Below are 18,296 nucleotides of genomic sequence, written 5' to 3' on the forward strand. Positions count from 1 at the left end.
ACCTAAAGGCTAAAAGAAAATAAGAAACTCACTTACTCTCCTCAGCCATCACCGTCCATCCTTGTTCAACAACACTTGCAACAACCACAACTAAACTCCACAAACTTTATGTTGTAAAATTTTATGTATTTGCGTGTTTTTTTATTATTGTTGTCAATAAAATTTTCTTTTTATTAGATTGTGTAATTTATACTTGTTGAGAAACACCTTTAAAAAATGTCTGGAATGAGGTCAAATCAGAGAGGTGGTCATTTTAGTCAAGATGGAGGATTTGCACTTGATCCATGCTTTTATTATGTTACTTTTTTTTTTTTAATAATTATTATAGTTGGAAAATTTATCTCGCTACTCTACCCAATTTCAAGGAAATAATAAGCCTGCCTGGTGGAAACTTTATCAAACTAAGTGTCCCTTTGGTTCAATTTATTTTTTATTTTTCAGCATTTTAAAAACAGGATTGTTTACAAAAGTTATAATTAGAACAAGAAAGGACATTCAACCAAAAATAAAAAGATAAACTCAATATTTTTTGATATCATTTTTTAAAGTTTTTCTATCTATTAAAGTTAAACACAATCAAAGTCCAAATTAAGTTCACATTAGCTTCTAATTGTAATATAAAATTGTGCCAAGTGTCCATTTTAATTTTGGTGTCAAGTGAATTATTCACAATGCCAAAGTGATCACTTCACTCACCTAAGTAAGACCACTTCATCATTAATACTGATAAATGTCTGTGTGTAATCATAGGTTACCCTCTAGTTGATCTAATGTGCAGCCTCCAATGCATGTTTAGAGCTAAAATGAGATGACCGCTCATCATAAGGACAAAAAAACAAAACAAAAAATCATATGATGATTATCAATGTCGTGCTTAACATCATTAATAGTATTCTTGAAATGCTATTTGCGCATCTTTTTTATACCATTGCCTCTAAAATCAATACAAGAATACTAGCTAGGATAAAAACAATAAATTTCTATATCGCCAATAACACAAAGTTATAACTTACACATGCCATCTATGAGGATCAGAACTCTTTTGAGTCCCTCTACTCAGGAGTAACTTAAATCATGACTTGGTGCCAGTCTTTGCTTTCATTCACCAACAAGCAAAGACTTGATTTATTCATCTCTGGATGTCCTGTTTCCGCTGCTACCAACCCAATATTGTTTTACTGCAACCAATATCTTTTCAGGCACAAGTGGACCATCCTCATGATCCATCAATTTGGTATTCCATCTCATGCCTCCAGCAATTTTCTTAACCTTGTTCATCACATCAACTTCATCCACCAAACAGAATTAATGTCGGAGAGTCTCAATCCACCAAACATTGTGTTGTGTTAATTTCAAAGAGAGTGAGAGAAAGTAGACTAGCACAACTTTTGAGGAGAACACTGTAATTGTGGAAATTTCCAACTAATTCTTTGCCCCCACCAAACACTCTGAGAGAGAGAGAGAGGACAAACAAGTTTGGCATGGTGTAAGAAATTTCCAACCCTTCTTTTTTTTTACGTTTGAGGAGTAAATTGTAAATCACGCGCATGTAGAAAATTTCCCAGAAACCTTCATTACTTACTTTGGCACTGTGTTTCAGGGCTCGGAAATTTGCAACATAAAAGAGGACAAACAACTTCTTATCATATTGTTTTGTGACCAGATTTTTTTTTTTTTTTTGCTGAATATTGTGACTCCTTCTTTTTACATTGCTTTTCACTAGTTTTTTAAGTTTATTTTACATTACTTTTTGTCTAGCTATAAAGATTTTTATTTTACATTACTTTTGGTTTACATTAATTTAATAAAGAATTAATGTAAACCAAAAGCTATAAGGTCTCCAATTACAACCCAAGCCAAAAGCTATAAGGTCTTCCTTTGCCAATGGAGCAAAATAGGTCAACCAATTATATGGATTTTGGAACTTGGATATCTCATTATCAGAGAGGCCAAAACTACGCATGATCTCCCACTGGAATTTCTGACCACCAGATTTTGACGCAGCCTTGGACTTCTTGCCCTTGAACTTATCTGGTGGTGCACCTGCATTTGCTTCCTCAGCTTCTTGTACAGTGTCTATTTCCTCCTCCGATACATGGGGAAAATTTGGTGGATCCCCAAATTGTTGAATTTCCCGCGCAAGCTTATCAGCTTAGGCCTTAATGGGCATGCCAGTGCAATGGAAAGCAAACGGACATAGTACATTGGCACCTCTCAGCTTATGATAAGCAGCAGCAAATTCCAGCTTTGAAATTGAGAAAGCGTGTCCAAGATGCAAATACCCATATTCATGTAAGGATAAGGGAAGTTGCCAAAGAACTTCTCACCCGGTTCAGGGGGCTTTTCACATGATTCAGCCCGGAAAACATCTTCTTCGTCCCACCACTTTCGAACATCATGCTCAATTTGTAGGAGACGATCCCTCCTAGCGAAGCTTTTCCCACCCTCACCTGCCATGTCACAATGCTGATGGAAACTGCAAAGACCAAAATGCAATAAGAAAATGAACCATTGCAGAAAGTACTCAAAACCCACACACACACACACACACACACACACACACACCTGTTTGGTGCAAGCTCAAAATTATGGACCATTTCCATACCACCACATAGAATAGCTTGAGAGACCAATTTATAGATCCACTATCAACTTATTATTAACAACCCAATTCAACTCTCATATTCCCAGTCCCAGTAATTCATTTCCATAGCTTTAAGAGTGACACTGACACAACATGCAAAATCAAACAGCCAGCAGAATTCACCTACGATTGAACCCCATCTCACACTCTCAAATACTAGGCAAAAAAAAAAAAAAAAACCAATTTTTGTATTATAATTTAAAGGGGTATTTATTTATTTTTGTATAGGTTTTAAAGGGGTATTATTTTGTAATAATGCTAATATGTTAATATTGCTGTTTTTATTTTGTAACGTAATTCACTTAAAAATTAAAATTTTGTAGTTTTAATGTCATTTGAAACTCCTCCTAACTGTCTACTCTACTTTAAGATTGTGTTCCAAACAAGCTAGTATATTATTACGTTAAATGGAGAATAAAATTAAGAAACATAACATTTTTACAATAAAATTTAGATAAACTATTAATGATATGTGAAAAATGTAATATTAGTGGTGGACCCAAATAAGAACTAGTAACAGATATTCACCTAAGACCTAAGTTTTGTCATAAAATTGTTGTAATATAGCATTATTCTAAAGTGGAAGCAAAATTAAAATCCAGATCTAATTCAAATTGGCTTCAAATTGTAGTCAAATTTTGTGTCATGAGTCCACCACTGCTAACCATCTATAGAAACCTTTACTCTTTGATTGCAAGAACCTATTGATGGCAATTGAAGAACTCATATTGAACACGTGAATAGAGAAGCTAACTAGTGTGCTGATACACTGGTTAAATTGGGTGCTAACTTAGACTCCTCTTTTGTACTTTTTGACAACACACCGCGTGTGGTGGAGAATTTATTGGCTATTGATAAGGTAGCTAACATTGTGAGCATTCACAGCAGTGGAGGCAAAATTTTAGCTATTTAGCTACACAAAAAGTCACTTTATCTATTTTACCTATACATATACTGCAGCAGTGGATCTATTTTAACTTTCAACACAATAAAATAATATAAACCCCACAATAAAATATTATAACTACTACAATAAAATAATAAATTCCACTACCAAAAAAAACCAACAACAACCACCTCTATCATCCGCCACTGCCACAACCACCACTACCACCACCACCAACACCACCACCACCACCACCAGCAAGAAGAAAAAAAAATAAAAACCAAATCACCAATCTTTTTCCACTGCCACAACCACCACCAACACCACTCGCACCAACAGGGAAAAAAAAAAAAAAAAAAACCCAAATCTCCAAACTTTTTCCTCAGCCACGGCCACAACCACAGCCATGACCACCACCAACACCACCACCACCACCACCAGTCCACAGCAGAAAAAAAAAAAAAAAACCCAAATCTCCAATCTTTTTCCTCAGCCACGGCCACAACCACCACCACAACCACCAGTCCACAGCAGGGAAAAAAAAAAAAAAAAAAAAAAAACCCACCACGAGCAAGCACTCCTATCACGTCGGCGAGCTGGGTCGGCGGCAGACCGGAGTTGAGAGAGTGAGTGGCCGAAGTGAGAGATTGAAATGAGAGTGAGAGGCCGGAGTGAGAGAGTGGGAGGCCGGAGTGAGAGATCGGAATGAGAGAGTGAGACCGGAGTGAGAGAGTGGGAGGCCGGAGTGAGAGATCAGAATGAGAGGCTGGAGTGAGACCGGAGTGAGAGAGTGGAGACCGGAGTGAGAGAGAGTAATTTTCAGAGATGAGAAAGAGAGAAACTGAGAGAGAGAGAGAGAGAGAGAGAGAGAGAGAGAGAGAGAGAGAGAGAGAATAAGAGTTATTATTTTAATCTCACCGGGGATTAAAATAATATTTTTTTTTTTTTTTGCTCCTCATAAACAGTGCACATCTATTTTTAGACGTGCACTGTAGCAGTGGAGCTAAAATTTTTAGATTTAGCTCCACTCTGGAGCAACATTTTAGTAGCAGTGTAACTATATTATAGCAATATAGCAATATAGCTACACTGCTGCAAATGCTCTAACATACTTATTTTTATTTTTGTTTAATCTAATATATTAGCTCTTTTAACAAAAAATAAAAAAATAAAACTGAGGAGCCCCTTTTTTTTTTTTTTTAAATGAATGTAAAGGATTTTTTTTTAAAAAACAAATGGAATTCGAGGTAAAGCTTATGTCTATACAAAGTTAGAGATCATTTTGAACCTAGCATCTAGAAAGAACAAAGCACTGGAATTTCTCATATTGGTGTACTCATTGTATTGTTTTAAGAGATTTGAGCTTTTATAGAGATTTGAACTTCTGGTAAATACTCATGTATTAATTAAGGATCATTTTGTATGTAATCTTCGCCTGGATCTTTTACATTTTAAGTATTTGAACTTTTTTTTTTCTTGAAGAAGCATATCAGTTTGTGAATAAATAAGAAAACTTGCCATGTTTTGTTTGCACAAATTTGTGGTCCGAATTGTAATAGATTTTGATTGTAAAACCTAACAGTTTGTAACATGATTTGGATCTGACAATTTAATATATACTATACATGGGTGACATGCTATGAAAAATGTTCCTAATTTTTCCTTCTACTACTCAGACCTAGTGGCTAGTGCGGTCACTTTTGTCAATCTGTGTTTCAAGACTTCTTCGCTTTTTGTAGTATTTTGGCTCCTTTTAGTTCAGACTACTAAGAGTTTGGATATTTGGCTTTCTTTCATGCTTTCTCAGGAACTAAACAGTGCAGTCAATGTGTATAGTTGCATTTGCATGATTCAAAAGTTATGTAGACATTGTTTAATATGCATTAATTTGTGATGTTTATTTTGGTGGATTTAGCATGTTTGAAAAAAAAAAAAATGTAGGCAATTTTTTACTTTCATGTTTGAAAAAGGAAAGTTGAGGGGGTTACTCAAACATTCAACCTTGGGCAGGCCCATTGAAATGAAATCCCTACAACTTTTAAAAGAAATCTAAGCAAGAACCAACCAATGTACTCTTTACTAGTGAATACGCCCATTGAAAATACTCAAAAGTTAAATTGAACGTAGTTTAGATAGGACATGGACTTAAAATATGTAGAATTGCGTTAGCTAGGAATACATTACAAAGTATATGGATGGGTGATCTGAAAAAAAAATGTATACATAATAATTTAAATTTTTATATTTATCTACCTTTAAAAAAAAAATTTGAGAACACCTTGAATTTTTTTTATGCCAATAAAATTAAATTTTGGTCCATAATTTGAGCAACTTAACAATATATTAGGGGTTTTCAAGCAAAAAGAATCACATGCTTAAATATTCTTTAAAGCCTATTGTAGGGACACGATTTTTAACGACCCAAGAATGACGTTGGGCTCGTGTGTAAAGAGCCCGAACAATATGATTTGTAGAGAGTGGATTTGGAAAGGCCTGCCCTTGGGCGCTAGACAGGGGTCTGGTCCTGGTTTCATAAGAACTCATACAAAGATAGGTTTGGACTGTATAGCTGAGCCTTACATCGATGTGGTTCGAAAGGTTTGGCTCCTCGGAATTAGTCCGAGGAGCATTACATTCTCACCATTCTTCCTCCCTTTTTTCCAGCCCCCTTCCCTCTTCGCTTTCTTTCCCTTTTATACTAGTATTTACCTCCCCTTCTTCATCTACGTGTCAGTTTTTCCTAGTTTGCGGTATTTACTCATCCTATCAATCCATACGTCAGAGTGGTTGGGAAAAGCTGAATAGCATGGTATGGAGTATGGGCTCGTCAGGCGCTGAGCTCCACATTATGGTGTTGGCAGCTTTCTCGTTTGTACGGCTCTTGTACTGGGTTTGTCCTTTTCTTCAGGCGCTTTGTGAGGTGTTGAGCATGAGATCGTCCTCAGCAGTAGGCTCCTCGGCTTGGGCTTTGGGCCCTTAATGTGAAATGGGCTGGGATTTCAAATTTCAGGCCCCACCACCCACACCTATACTATGACTTTACTTTTAGTTTTTGTTTTACTTGACACACTGTCATTGTATTATAATTTATATTATACAACTAATTGGTTAAAGTCACGTAAATTTAGCTTTTTTCATTGTACAACTACTTTTCTTTTTTCTTTTTCCAATAATTTTGATTAGAAAAAAATAAAAGTTTTAGTTAATTAAGTGAATAAACTTAAAAAGTTACTTAATTTTTATGTAACATCAATTAATTCATTATATATATAATAAACTTTTTTATTTTTATGATTATAATTAAACATGTGATTGTCCATTCTAAGGAAATTTGATTAAATTTACACGAAAAGTGTCACTAAATATTATGTTTTTACATTTTGCTATCATATTGTAAGGACTCAATTTGTAATGATCCCAAATTCGTATTGGGTTCGAACGTTAAAGATCCAAACCATAAATTTGTAGAGCGTGGATGTCAAAAAACTGGATTAACTCCGAAAGAAAAACGATTAAACTTAACGTTTATAGATGGATTATCACTAATATAACGATCAATTTCTCCTTGAAACCAGTTAGGTCCTTTATTCGTAAGGTTTTCTTCTAAGTACTCCTCGTTTTGAAGTTCCGATCTTCTCTTTCTCAATGCATTCTTCCATGTTATATACTGCCCTCTTGGTGTCATTTTCACCACACACGTGTAGGTTGGGTTTGGGGGATCCCTTCCTGTCCCATCCAACACCTTCTGGAACCTCCAACCAGCAGCTGTAAGGCTGCCTCATCACTGTTCAGGCATCACCTTTACATTAATGCGGCCAGAGAGTTGGTTAAGAGGCAATTAATGTGGAGGTAGCTGTTATTAAAGATATTTATTTACATTTGCTTTCTTACCTTTAGTCCCATGTCCCACCTTCAATGGTAATGTAACTCTGAAGTGTGTTTGCAACAATATGGCGTTCAGGTCGTCTTCGGACTAATATTGCCGAGAAGGATTTTGTCCTCGGACAAATACTGAACTCACCTCACGTGATATCTACTCTTATTTTCATTTGGTTACCCTTATAACCTGATATGGGCCTCCTCGAACAGTTTTACGTCCTCGGATGGGCCACAGGCCGAGTTAACACGATTTTAATAATTATTGATAACCGGCCCCCATGCATATTATTAGAAATAAACTTATTATATTTTTATTTATATAATTTAAAATTTTATTAATTATATTATTTATGATGTCACTAATTCTACTATCGGTCAGATCTCGGTCTAACCAAAAAACCAGTAACCAGTCCCTTTTTTGGTTCTTTCACCGTACTGGTTTATAAAACCATTAAAAAAAAATTGAACAAAAATCTGGAAAAAAAATTATAATATAACCACTAACAAGGTCATAACCACTAACAAGGTCCAAACCAAATGCCAATAGAAAAGCTCACTACAAGATCAATCTTATCTCAGACTAAGACTATCACTACGCTAACACCAACATGATTACGTTTTTTATTCAACAAATATTAAAAAAAATCCTCACTGCCTTAGTGCCTCACGGATTCACAAGTCATTAAACAATTTAAACTAAAACTAAATCAAACCTGAAGGCTAAAAGGAAATAAAAAACTCACTTACTCTCTCCAGCCATCGCCGTCCATCCCTATTCAGCAACACTAATAACAACCATAACTGAACTCTACATGTTTTATGTTGTAAAATTTTATGTATTTGCGTATTTTTTTATTGTTGTTGTTATTGTTGTTATCAATATATAAAATTTTCTTTTTATTAGATTGTGTAATTTATACTTGTTAAGAAACACCCTGGAAAACATTTTCTGGAACCGCCACTAGGGTCAACTCAAAGAGGTGATCATGTTAGTCAAGATGGAGGATTTGCACTTGATCCATGCTTTTATTATGTTACTTTTTTTTTTAATAATTATTATAGTTGGAAAATTTATCTCGCTACTCTGCCCAATTTCAAGCAAATAAAAGCCTGCCTGGTGGAAACGTTATCAAACTAAGTGTCCCTTTGGTTCAATTTATTTTTTATTTTTCAGCATTTTAAAAACAGGATTGTTTACAAAAGTTATAATTAGAACAAGAAAGGAGATTCAACCAAAAATAAAATTATAACTCAATATTTTTTAGATATCATTTTTTAAAGTTTTTCTATCTATCAATTAAAGTTAAACACAAAGTCCAAATTAAGTTCAAATTAGCTTCTAATTGTAATATAAAATTGTGCCAAGTGTCCATTTTAATTTTTTTAATTTTGGTGTCAAGTGAATTATTCATAATGTCAAAGTGATCACTTCACTCACCTATGTAAGACCACTTCATCATTAATACTGATAAATGTCTGTGCATAAACATAGGTTACCCTCTAGTTGATCTAATGTGCAGCCTCCAATGCATGTTTAGAGCTAAAATGAGATGACCGCTCATCATAAGGACAAAAAAACAAAACAAAAAATCATATGATGATTATCAATGTTGTGCTTAACATCATTAATAGTATTCTTGAAATGCTATTTGCGCATCTTTTTTATACCATTGCCTCTAAAATCAATACAAGAATACTAGCTAGGATAAAAACAATAAATTTCTATATCGCCAATAACACAAAGTTATAACTTACACATGACATCTATGAGGATCAGAACTCTTTGAGTCCCTCTACTCAGGAGTAACTTAAATCATGACTTGGTGGCTTGGTTGGTGCCAGTCTTTTCTTTCATTTACCAACAAGCAAAGACCTGATTTATTCATCTCTGGATGTGCTGTTTCCGCTGCTACCAACCCAATATTGTTTTACTGCAACCAAAATCTTTTCAGGCACAAGGGGACCATCCTCGTGATCCATCAACTTGGTATTCCATCTCATGCCTCCAGCAATTTTCTTAACCTTGTTCATCACATCAACTTCATCCACCAAAGCGTATTAATGTCAAAGAATCTCCGTCTACCAAACATTGTGTTGTGTTAATTTCAAAGTGAGAGAAAGAAAGTAGACTGGCACAACTTTTGAGGAGAACACTATAATTGTAGAAATTTCCAACCAATTCTTTGCCCCCACCAAACACTCTGAGAGAGAGGGAGAGGACAAACAAGTTTGGCATGGTGTAGGAAATTTCCAACCCTTCTTTTTTTGACGTTTGAGGAGTGGATTATAGATCATGCGCATGTAGAAAATTTCCTAGAAATCTTCATTACTTTGGCACTGTGTTTCAGGGCTTGGAAATTTGCAACATAAAAGAGGACAAACAACTTCTTATCATATTGCTTTGTGACCATTTTTTTTTTCTTTTTTGTTGAATATTGTGACCCATTCTTCTTTTTACATTTCTTTTCACTAGCTTTTTAAATGTATTTTACATTATCTTTTGACCAGCTATAAAGGTTTTTATTTTACATTACTTTTGGTTTACATTAATTTAATAAAGAACTAATGTAAACCAAAAGCTATAAGATCTCCAATCACAAGCCAAGCCAAAAGCTATAAGGTCTTCCTTTGCCAATGGAGGAAAATAGGTCAACCAATTATATGGATTTTGGAATTTGGATATCTCATTATCAGAGAGGCCAAAACTACGCATGATCTCCCACTGGAATTTCTGACCACCAGATTTTGACGCAGCCTTGGACTTCTTGCCCTTGAACTTATCTGGTGGTGCATCTGCATTTGCTTCCTCAGCTTCTTGTACAGTGTCTATTTCCTCCTCCGATTCATGGGGAAAATTTGGTGGATCCCCAAATTGTTGAAATTCCCGCGCAAGCTTATCAGCTGAGGCCTTAATGGGCATGCCGGTGCAATGGAAAGCAAACGGACATAGCACATTGGCACCTCTCAGCCTATGATAAGCAGCAGCAAATTCCAGCTTTGAAAGTGAGAAAGCGTGTCCAAGATGCAAATAAGAAACTCATTTACTCTCGAGAGCCATCGTTGTCCATCCCTATTTAGCAATACTAACAATAACTACAACTGAACTTCAAAAGTTTTATATTGTAAAATTTTATGTATTTGTGTGTTTTTTTATTGTTGTTGTTATTTTTGTCGTCAATATATAAAATTTTCTTTTTATTAGATTGTATAATTTATACTTGTTGAGGAATACCCTGGAAAAAAATTTCTAGAGCTGCCACTAGGGTCAAATTAGAGAGGTGATCATGTTAGTCAAGATGGAGGATTTGCACTTGATCCATGCTTTTATTATGTTACTTTTTCTTTTTCTTTTTTTAATAATTATTATAATTGGAAAATTTATCTCGCTACTCTACCCAATTTCGAGGAAATAATAAGCCTGCCTGGTGGAAACTTTATCAAACTAAGTGTCCCTTTGGTTCAATTTATTTTTCAGCATTTTAAAAACAGGATTGTTTACGAAAGTTATAATTAGAACAAGGAAGGACATTCGACCAAAAATAAAATGATAACTCAATATTTTTTAGATATCATTTTTTAAAGTTTTTCTATCTATCAATTAAAGTTAAACACAATCAAAGTCCAAATTAAGTTCAAATTAGCTTCTAATTGTAATATAATATTGTGCCAAGTGTCCATTTAAATTTTTTTTTTTTTTTTATTTATAAATTTTGGTGTCAAGTGAATTATTCATAATGCCAAAGTGATCACTTTACTCACCTATGTAAGACTACTTCATCACTAATACTGAATCACTGATAAATGTCTGTGCATAAACATGGGTTATACTTTAGTTGATCTAATGTGCAGCTTACAACGCAAATTTAGAGCAAAAAAGAGATGAATGCTCATCGTAAGGACCAAAAAAAAAAAAAAATTATATGATGATTATTAATGTCGTGCTTAACATCATTAATAGTATTCTTGAAATGCTATTTGCGCATCTTTTTTCTACCATTGCCTCTATATCACCAATAACACAAATTTATAACTTACACATGCCATCTATGAGGATTGGAACTCTTTGAGTCCCTCTACTCAGAAGTAACTTAAATCATGACTTGGTGCCAGTCTTTGCTTTCATTCACCAAGAAGTAAAGACCTGATTTATTCATCACTGGATGTGCTGTTTCCGCTGCTACCAACCCAATATTGCTTTACTGCAACCAATATCTTCTCAGGCACAAGGGGACCATCCTCGTGATCCATCAACTTGGTATTCCATCTCATGCCTCCAGCAATTTTCTTAACCTTGTTCATCACATCAACTTCATCCCTCAAGATGACAGTCCCTTCAGGCCGCAATATGCGATCCATCTCCAGAAGGATGTATTCCAATTGGCACCTATTCAATCATTTACATATATTTTTCATCAGAATTCAAAGGTAGTAAAGATTTCTTACAAATGAGGTTTTCTATCAGAAGAAAACCCATATAATTTGGATTCAGTTATTAAATTCAGATTGCTGAGTTCCAATAAAGTAGGACACATTAGAATGAAAATGATACACATGAAAATTCCCAAAAATTAAGAAGCTATGAGTACAAAAATTATCATTGATTGGAATGCTTCCATGTCAAATAATTTAAATATGCCAAAACCTGATATGATTTCTGGCATACAGGAAGAAGAAGATGAGGCTTACTTGTTCTGATACAAGCTGAAGACACCACTAGCATGAATAAGATCATATGTCCTTGGGTAAGTAGAGAAGCCTTCACACCTGAACAAAGATATATAGGGAATAAAAATCTCATCGAGATTCCATAGCCTTTGGCATTGTGATAAAGAAATTGAGCTTTTAATGAGCATGAAAACTTGTACTATTTGACATTCTTATGTTTCCCTTGGCATCAGGATAAATCAGGAAATTTTGAAAATATTAATAAACCAACATATTGTACAGATACTAAATGAGTTGCAAAGGAATTTGCTATGCTATCAACAACAAGAAAAGGGTAGCTTATAAATGAATCCCTCTCAGAATGTACCAAAAATATAAGGTAAGCTGCTGTTAGTTGGTCATAAAATAACAGATTTTCATCTTTATAAAAATTGCAATTAAAACTCACATGCTACAAATTCTCTGCAATTTCAGTTTACAAAAATGCAGGAAAAGTGTGAAAGTTTAAGTGGGCAACAAAGAGGACAAAATTGTAGGGGCATACCAGTCATGATATATGCCAATTAGGCCTCTCTCATAAACAACACCTAAAGTGTTCTTGGCAATTGTAGGCACCACATTCATCACCCAAGATTTCTGTGATTCAAGTGCTGCTGCAAATCCTCCAAGGCCTGTGTTCATATCCATCACATTCCGATATCTTGTAGTGCCAATCAATCTATTGATCCTTTTGTAGGTAATTAAACGTTTTTTCCAAAGTTTATTATCCTCTTGGTAAGATTCTGCTGTAAACCCCTCGACGGATCCCTTAGCTATTAGGGGAGGGACTGCAAAAAGCCTAGCTGGAAACTTCTTCAACTTCCCTCCTGCTACTTCATCTCTACCGGTTACCTCAGGGAAAGGAGTTATACATGTGTCCATTTTCTTGTACCTATATACACCACAAAAATAAGAATTAGAATGATAATACCTAGAGTAAACCAGAGTTGGCTTAGGGTTAAAAACTACTTAACTTAATCCTAATACTCATATGTTATTTATATAACAGGCACTAGATACAATATGACCAAACTACCCTCATAACTTATACAATATTCCTCATAACGCTCCCCCTCAAGCTAGGGTATATGTATCATATAGTCCCAACTTGTTACATAACAAATCTAAGTGGACCTTGCACAACAGTTTTGTGAACATATCAGCAACTTGGGCTCTTTTTGAGATATACAAGGTAGCAATCACACTAATCTCAAATGGAACATTGGATTGGAACTTGGAAATGATATGAATTGCTGCTTGGTTGTCTTGATACATGGTCATAGGCAGGTGTACATCAAACCTCAATTTCTCTAGAAGATGCTTAATCCACATAAGCTCACACGAGGTCTGAGCCATGTCTCTATATTCAGCCTCAGCACTGGAATGAAAAACAACACTTTGCTTTTTACTCTTCCAAGTGATTGAGTTACCTCTTTAGGACAGAACACTATCATGTGGTGGACCTCCTATCTGAGGGTGAACCTGCCCAATGCGAATCTGTTAAGGGCTCGACACGCAAATGACCATTGGTTCTATATAAAATTCTACATTCAGGATGAGCCTTAAGGTATCTCACAATCCAGAGAACAGCTTCCCAATGTGGATGTCGAGGTCCAGCCATATACTAACTCACAGCACTGATTGCAAATGATATATCTGACCAGTTAATAGTAAGGTAGTTCAACTTTACAATTAAATGACTATCTCCCCAAATAACTCCCCCTGATCCATATACAATTCGAATTGGGATCCATAGGGGTGTCTACAGGTTTTGAACCCGACAACCCAACAAACATGTCATATAAGTAACAATGTTGTACCCATAGCAGAAAATAACATCATAGCAACTATATACTTGTGTAATCAAGAAAACTTGAAGTGCACAGGGACTCACCAGACATCATCAACATCCTTTGATTTACATACATTGACAGAGTTTCTTTGACAGGATTTGGCATTTACTTTTTTTCTCCAGATAGCAATATCTCCCTTCTCATACTTCTTTTCCCAGCAAAGAAGTTCAGCTAGCTTTTCGATCTGTCTTTGCTCAGCCTGGAGATCCTTCTTAGACCGCTGCCATGTTTTGTAGTAGGTCTTCCAATTGATTGGAGGGCCAGACAAGATCCAGTATCCACCAGGTCTGAGGACTCGATCAACTTCCTTTAGGTACAATCCATCTGTATAGAGAAGTTCATATGAAAAAAAATTAAAAAATCAACTTCTACCAATTACACAAAAATTCTGCTGCCTTTGTACTAAACTGATAGTCCATTTTAATGCAATTATACCTAATAAATGTTAATACATAGCATATTGTGAATGTGTTGGATGACAGAAGATAAATTTTGTATGGTACACAGAGTAATTAAAATATGTACCATATAAGGACAGAGTGATATAAGTATAAATAAATAAAAGCGATATAAACGTTTTTCTTTTTCTTTTATAATTAAAAAATTAAATTTTATCTTTCTTCAAGGTTTCTAAGAATCTTTATTTCTTCTTTAGTTTTCTTTAACTTTTAACAAGAAAAAAGAAACTTCTTTCTGCAATGCCTATTTGATATCCATCCCTTTGTCATAAAAATTAAAACTACTATGTAATTTTAGGAAGTTGAAGGGATGAGGGAACTTTTTTAATTTTAAACTCTGCAAACTTGAAGATTCTAATTTGAAACTTAGCCATAAACCAAGCTTTCACTTGCATTTAGAAACTCCATGTCTACTATTTGATAGTCACTCTTGGGAATAGTTCATGACTTATTCATGTAAAAGAAGAATTTTGTTTACACTTCATGGATTGCTAACATGAAATAAATGTTTTGATAAATTTGTGCTCACACATAGTTTTCATACTTATTTTTGTGACTATCAAAATATCTCAGTCTTGCTATGTATAAATAGTTTTCATACTTATTTTTGTGATGAAAAAGAATCAAAGGTCTAGATATATTTCACAATCTGATTCCGGGGTATTTGATTTTGATGTAGTTTTATTATTAAGTATAAGTTTACATGCTCTCTACATAATGCAAAAAGTGCAAAGATCAATATATGATTGTGAACAAAGACATTCCTAGTGCTTACTATTTGAAGTCCATGGTATCAGACATCGAGAGCACTGAGCCATATCAAAGGCTCTTGATGGGTATGGAAGTCGTATTGATCCAAGAACACCTATAACAGCAGGAACACCTCGTTCCAATGCAAACTGTACCTGTGCTTCATGATTGTCCCTGGGTGCAAAGGACATAGCCAACACATTTCTTTTCAGCAAGTATGCGCCCCAGCTTGCAACCTGTGTCATGAGCAGAATCATTAGTCCAGTAACTGTTACTGAATTAAAAAGCCAACTGAGAATGAGTAGATTAGGCAGCTGGTAAAAATAACAAACAAGCTACTGCCAGAATATTGATCTATAGGAAAGAGACAGAACTCCACTTTAAATTGGAATCTGTAGATAGTAACCTAGGCCATAAATTATATTATATCATCTGAACGTTGCCAGCAAGAAATCAAATTCATATTGATAGTTTAAAACAAAGAAAAATGTGAAGTAGTCCAGAATAGAGCCAACAAGATTGGTATTCTAAGAGCATAAAACTAATGCTGATTCCCAAATATCAAGCTCTTCAAAAAAGATACATCAACCAGTTGTTGTGCCTTTCAGGCCTCAGCACAGGCATGGTATTTTAAGAATGATATCAAGAGAAACATCATGTTTTTGTCTGAGCATCTCTATCTTATTGTTTCCATGTAAACAAAGAGAGAGGCCTAACTGGGTAAATTTTTAAAGGCCTTTGAAGTGGAAAGAAAAAAAATACAGTTTATGGGCTCTCAATGTGAATCCAGATAAGCTAAAGGTGGAAGGGAAATTGGGAGATCTTTTTTTTTTTTTTTGGGGGGGGGGGGGGGGGGTGGTAGGGCAACAAATTGAGTTCTAAAATATGATGAATACTACAATATGCATATATGTGGATCCAAACACAATAAAAAAGATAGATAATTATCAACATACTCCACAACCAGTATCCAGTGCTGTTCTGACAGTGCCATCTGCAATTGGAATGACTGATGCAAGTTCATCAATATATGCATCTGCGCCTTGAGGAAACATTGTTCCTCCGCCTGGGAATTTGAACACATCTCCCTTAAACTGCACCCAATTCTGGACCGCCTTCTCAACTGTCAGGCTTTTATAAGGAACATTAGCATAGTGGACATAGTCCCGGCCTTTAGGCCAAGGGAATGGAGTCATATATCCCTTGGGTGCTGGGACAAGACACTGCAATTTTTCCTTTTCTGGAGGGCAATGTCTTTCTCTGTATATCATATTTTCCCTTGGGAATTTCATTGCTCGGTCTTGTTCTTGGCAAGGAGTATAATCAGTGTATCGGATGTCACATGGCTTGAACACTCTGGCTTTAGGTAAAGAAGGTTCACTAATCTTAACAACTTTGTGATGAGGCTCAAAATCTAGTTTGCTTATAATGTTGCAATCTGTCTGCTTGCCTATTTCCAATGCTATGCCATCCCCTTTTCCAAAACCACTCCTCGGCCATGCTCCCATGATGTAAGAGAAACAGCATAGACCAATAATGAGAAATATAGATAATGGCCTTCGTGGTATGTTGCCTTGTGAGTTTTGCTTAGAGCCCATGATACGATTGAGACAATTCCCTCAAACCTACTGTAGTACACAGCAAAATTAGAAAGCAGTAACTTGAAACAAATCATCAATGGTTGAGAAATCAAAGCTAAATAGTAATATTAATCTTGGGGAAAGTTCATTAACAATTGTTCCAACTATGAAACAATCATCTATAAACACATGGTATATGTGTATCAACTAATTTTACACACACACACACACACACACACACACACATATATATATATCCAAGAGGCTTCATGTAATTAAAAATAAATGAATAGAACTGCAAAATTCAATGAATTTAGATCAGTTTATATCACTAGATAGTGACGAATTAGGAAAATTTTAAAAAACGCAACTTCTACTTTTCAATCACATTATGCTCAAACATAATAGGAGAGGCATGAAACTCACATCTTTTTGCATCGGTTATTTGCACACTGCCTTAATCTATATATATATATATATATATATATAAGTCTAAAGTAAATGTGAATTGAAATTGAAAAACTAATGGAACTTTACAACCAAATCTGATATCTTTGAGTGTAGATAACAAAAAGTATTCATAAACAACAAGCAGCAAAACTAAACTAGAAACTTAAGTAATCGCATGTTTCTGACATACCCAGAAGAAGAAGAATGAGAAAACAAGTGCGGGGAACATATAAGAATAGACGGTAAGCAAAAACCCAGTAAGGAAAAAAAAAGAAAAGCAGAAAATGAGATCACAATGCACATGCTTTACCTGGCCACAGAGAACAAAGAGAGAGATTTAACTTAGAGAGACACGTATATAGTAGGAGCTAAAACTTAATATAGCAGTAGCAGTAGTAGTCCACTTCTTCACGGGAAGAGTCAAAGAAAGGAGTGAACTTGGAGACTCTGGTTTTTTTGGTTTGGAACTATCCACCGACAGACCCTACTATTCACTGCCACTAGTACTCTAGCCTAGAAATGGAATCTACTATAGTAGTGGCCCCAATTATTTTAAAAAAAAAAAACTATAGTAATGGCCCCCATTTGCCTTTATTGTCAAACCGATCGGATCTCCCATTTTGATACATGCTGCTCATTTAAATTTTTGGTAAGGCTACACTCATAAAATGTGATGATTTCCCTATTTCACAATTATGGCGGAAAATGCAATTCTATCTGGTGTATGTACACGAGTGTTTAATAAGAAGCCTGTGTTTTTTCGTAATTGACTGATAGAGAGGTAAAAAAACAAAAACAAAAAAAAAGTTGATTGATCCTTGTAAAAAGTTGTGTTCACTCGCATTTGACCAATTTAACAATGATGAAAAATGTTATGGAAAAAAAGTTGTGTAAGTTAAATTAATGTTGTGAGATTAGTCAAGTTTATACTTTATTATACATATTGATGTACATAAATCATTTTAGATTAGGTTTTCATTTGTTGTTACTTGTAAGCTTGAGAGATAAGCATACTTAGCATAGAAAAAGGGATAAAATAAAGAAGAAAAGCTAAAGGAAGCTTTTGTAGATTAATAACTTTTATATTTTGCC

At 34.9% G+C, this 18,296-nt stretch overlaps 1 protein-coding gene across 4 annotated transcripts; it reads right to left on the reverse strand.

The window, feature by feature from the left end:
• Positions 1 to 11,302: 11,302 nt before the first annotated feature.
• Positions 11,303 to 17,707, reverse strand: LOC115971151 (probable methyltransferase PMT14). Of its 4 annotated transcripts, none has more exons than XM_031090872.1 (7): positions 17,515 to 17,704; positions 16,131 to 16,799; positions 15,200 to 15,410; positions 14,008 to 14,290; positions 12,619 to 13,005; positions 12,096 to 12,173; positions 11,303 to 11,793 (listed from the first exon to the last, which is right to left on the reverse strand). In XM_031090872.1, the coding sequence occupies exons 2-7, from the start codon at positions 16,770 to 16,772 to the stop codon at positions 11,556 to 11,558; spliced, it is 1,839 nt and encodes a 612-aa protein (XP_030946732.1). In that variant the 5' UTR covers positions 16,773 to 16,799; positions 17,515 to 17,704; the 3' UTR covers positions 11,303 to 11,555. The 4 variants fall into 4 exon arrangements, with proteins under 4 accessions (XP_030946732.1, XP_030946731.1, XP_030946733.1 ...); XM_031090871.1 differs by having other exon boundaries at positions 16,131 to 16,802; XM_031090873.1 differs by lacking the exon at positions 17,515 to 17,704 and adding an exon at positions 17,395 to 17,492 and having other exon boundaries at positions 16,131 to 16,802.
• Between the last annotated feature and the right edge of the window lie 589 nt (positions 17,708 to 18,296).

The sequence above is a fragment of the Quercus lobata genome, chromosome 12, assembly GCF_001633185.2.
Source record: "Quercus lobata isolate SW786 chromosome 12, ValleyOak3.0 Primary Assembly, whole genome shotgun sequence".
NCBI classification, from domain to species: domain Eukaryota; kingdom Viridiplantae; phylum Streptophyta; class Magnoliopsida; order Fagales; family Fagaceae; genus Quercus; species Quercus lobata.

What these genes read in the sequence shown, in the direction of transcription:
- LOC115971151 (XM_031090872.1), bottom strand. Translation starts at nt 16,772, where the DNA reads ATGGGCTCTAAGCAAAACTCACAAGGCAACATACCACGAAGGCCATTA. An exon ending in CACTGGATACTGGTTGTGGA is followed by an intron (nt 15,411 to 16,130) that starts GTATGTTGATAA and finishes CTCATGACACAG; the next exon opens with GTTGCAAGCTGGGGCGCATA. An exon ending in ATTGGCATATATCATGACTG is followed by an intron (nt 12,174 to 12,618) that starts GTATGCCCCTAC and finishes ATCTTTGTTCAG; the next exon opens with GTGTGAAGGCTTCTCTACTT.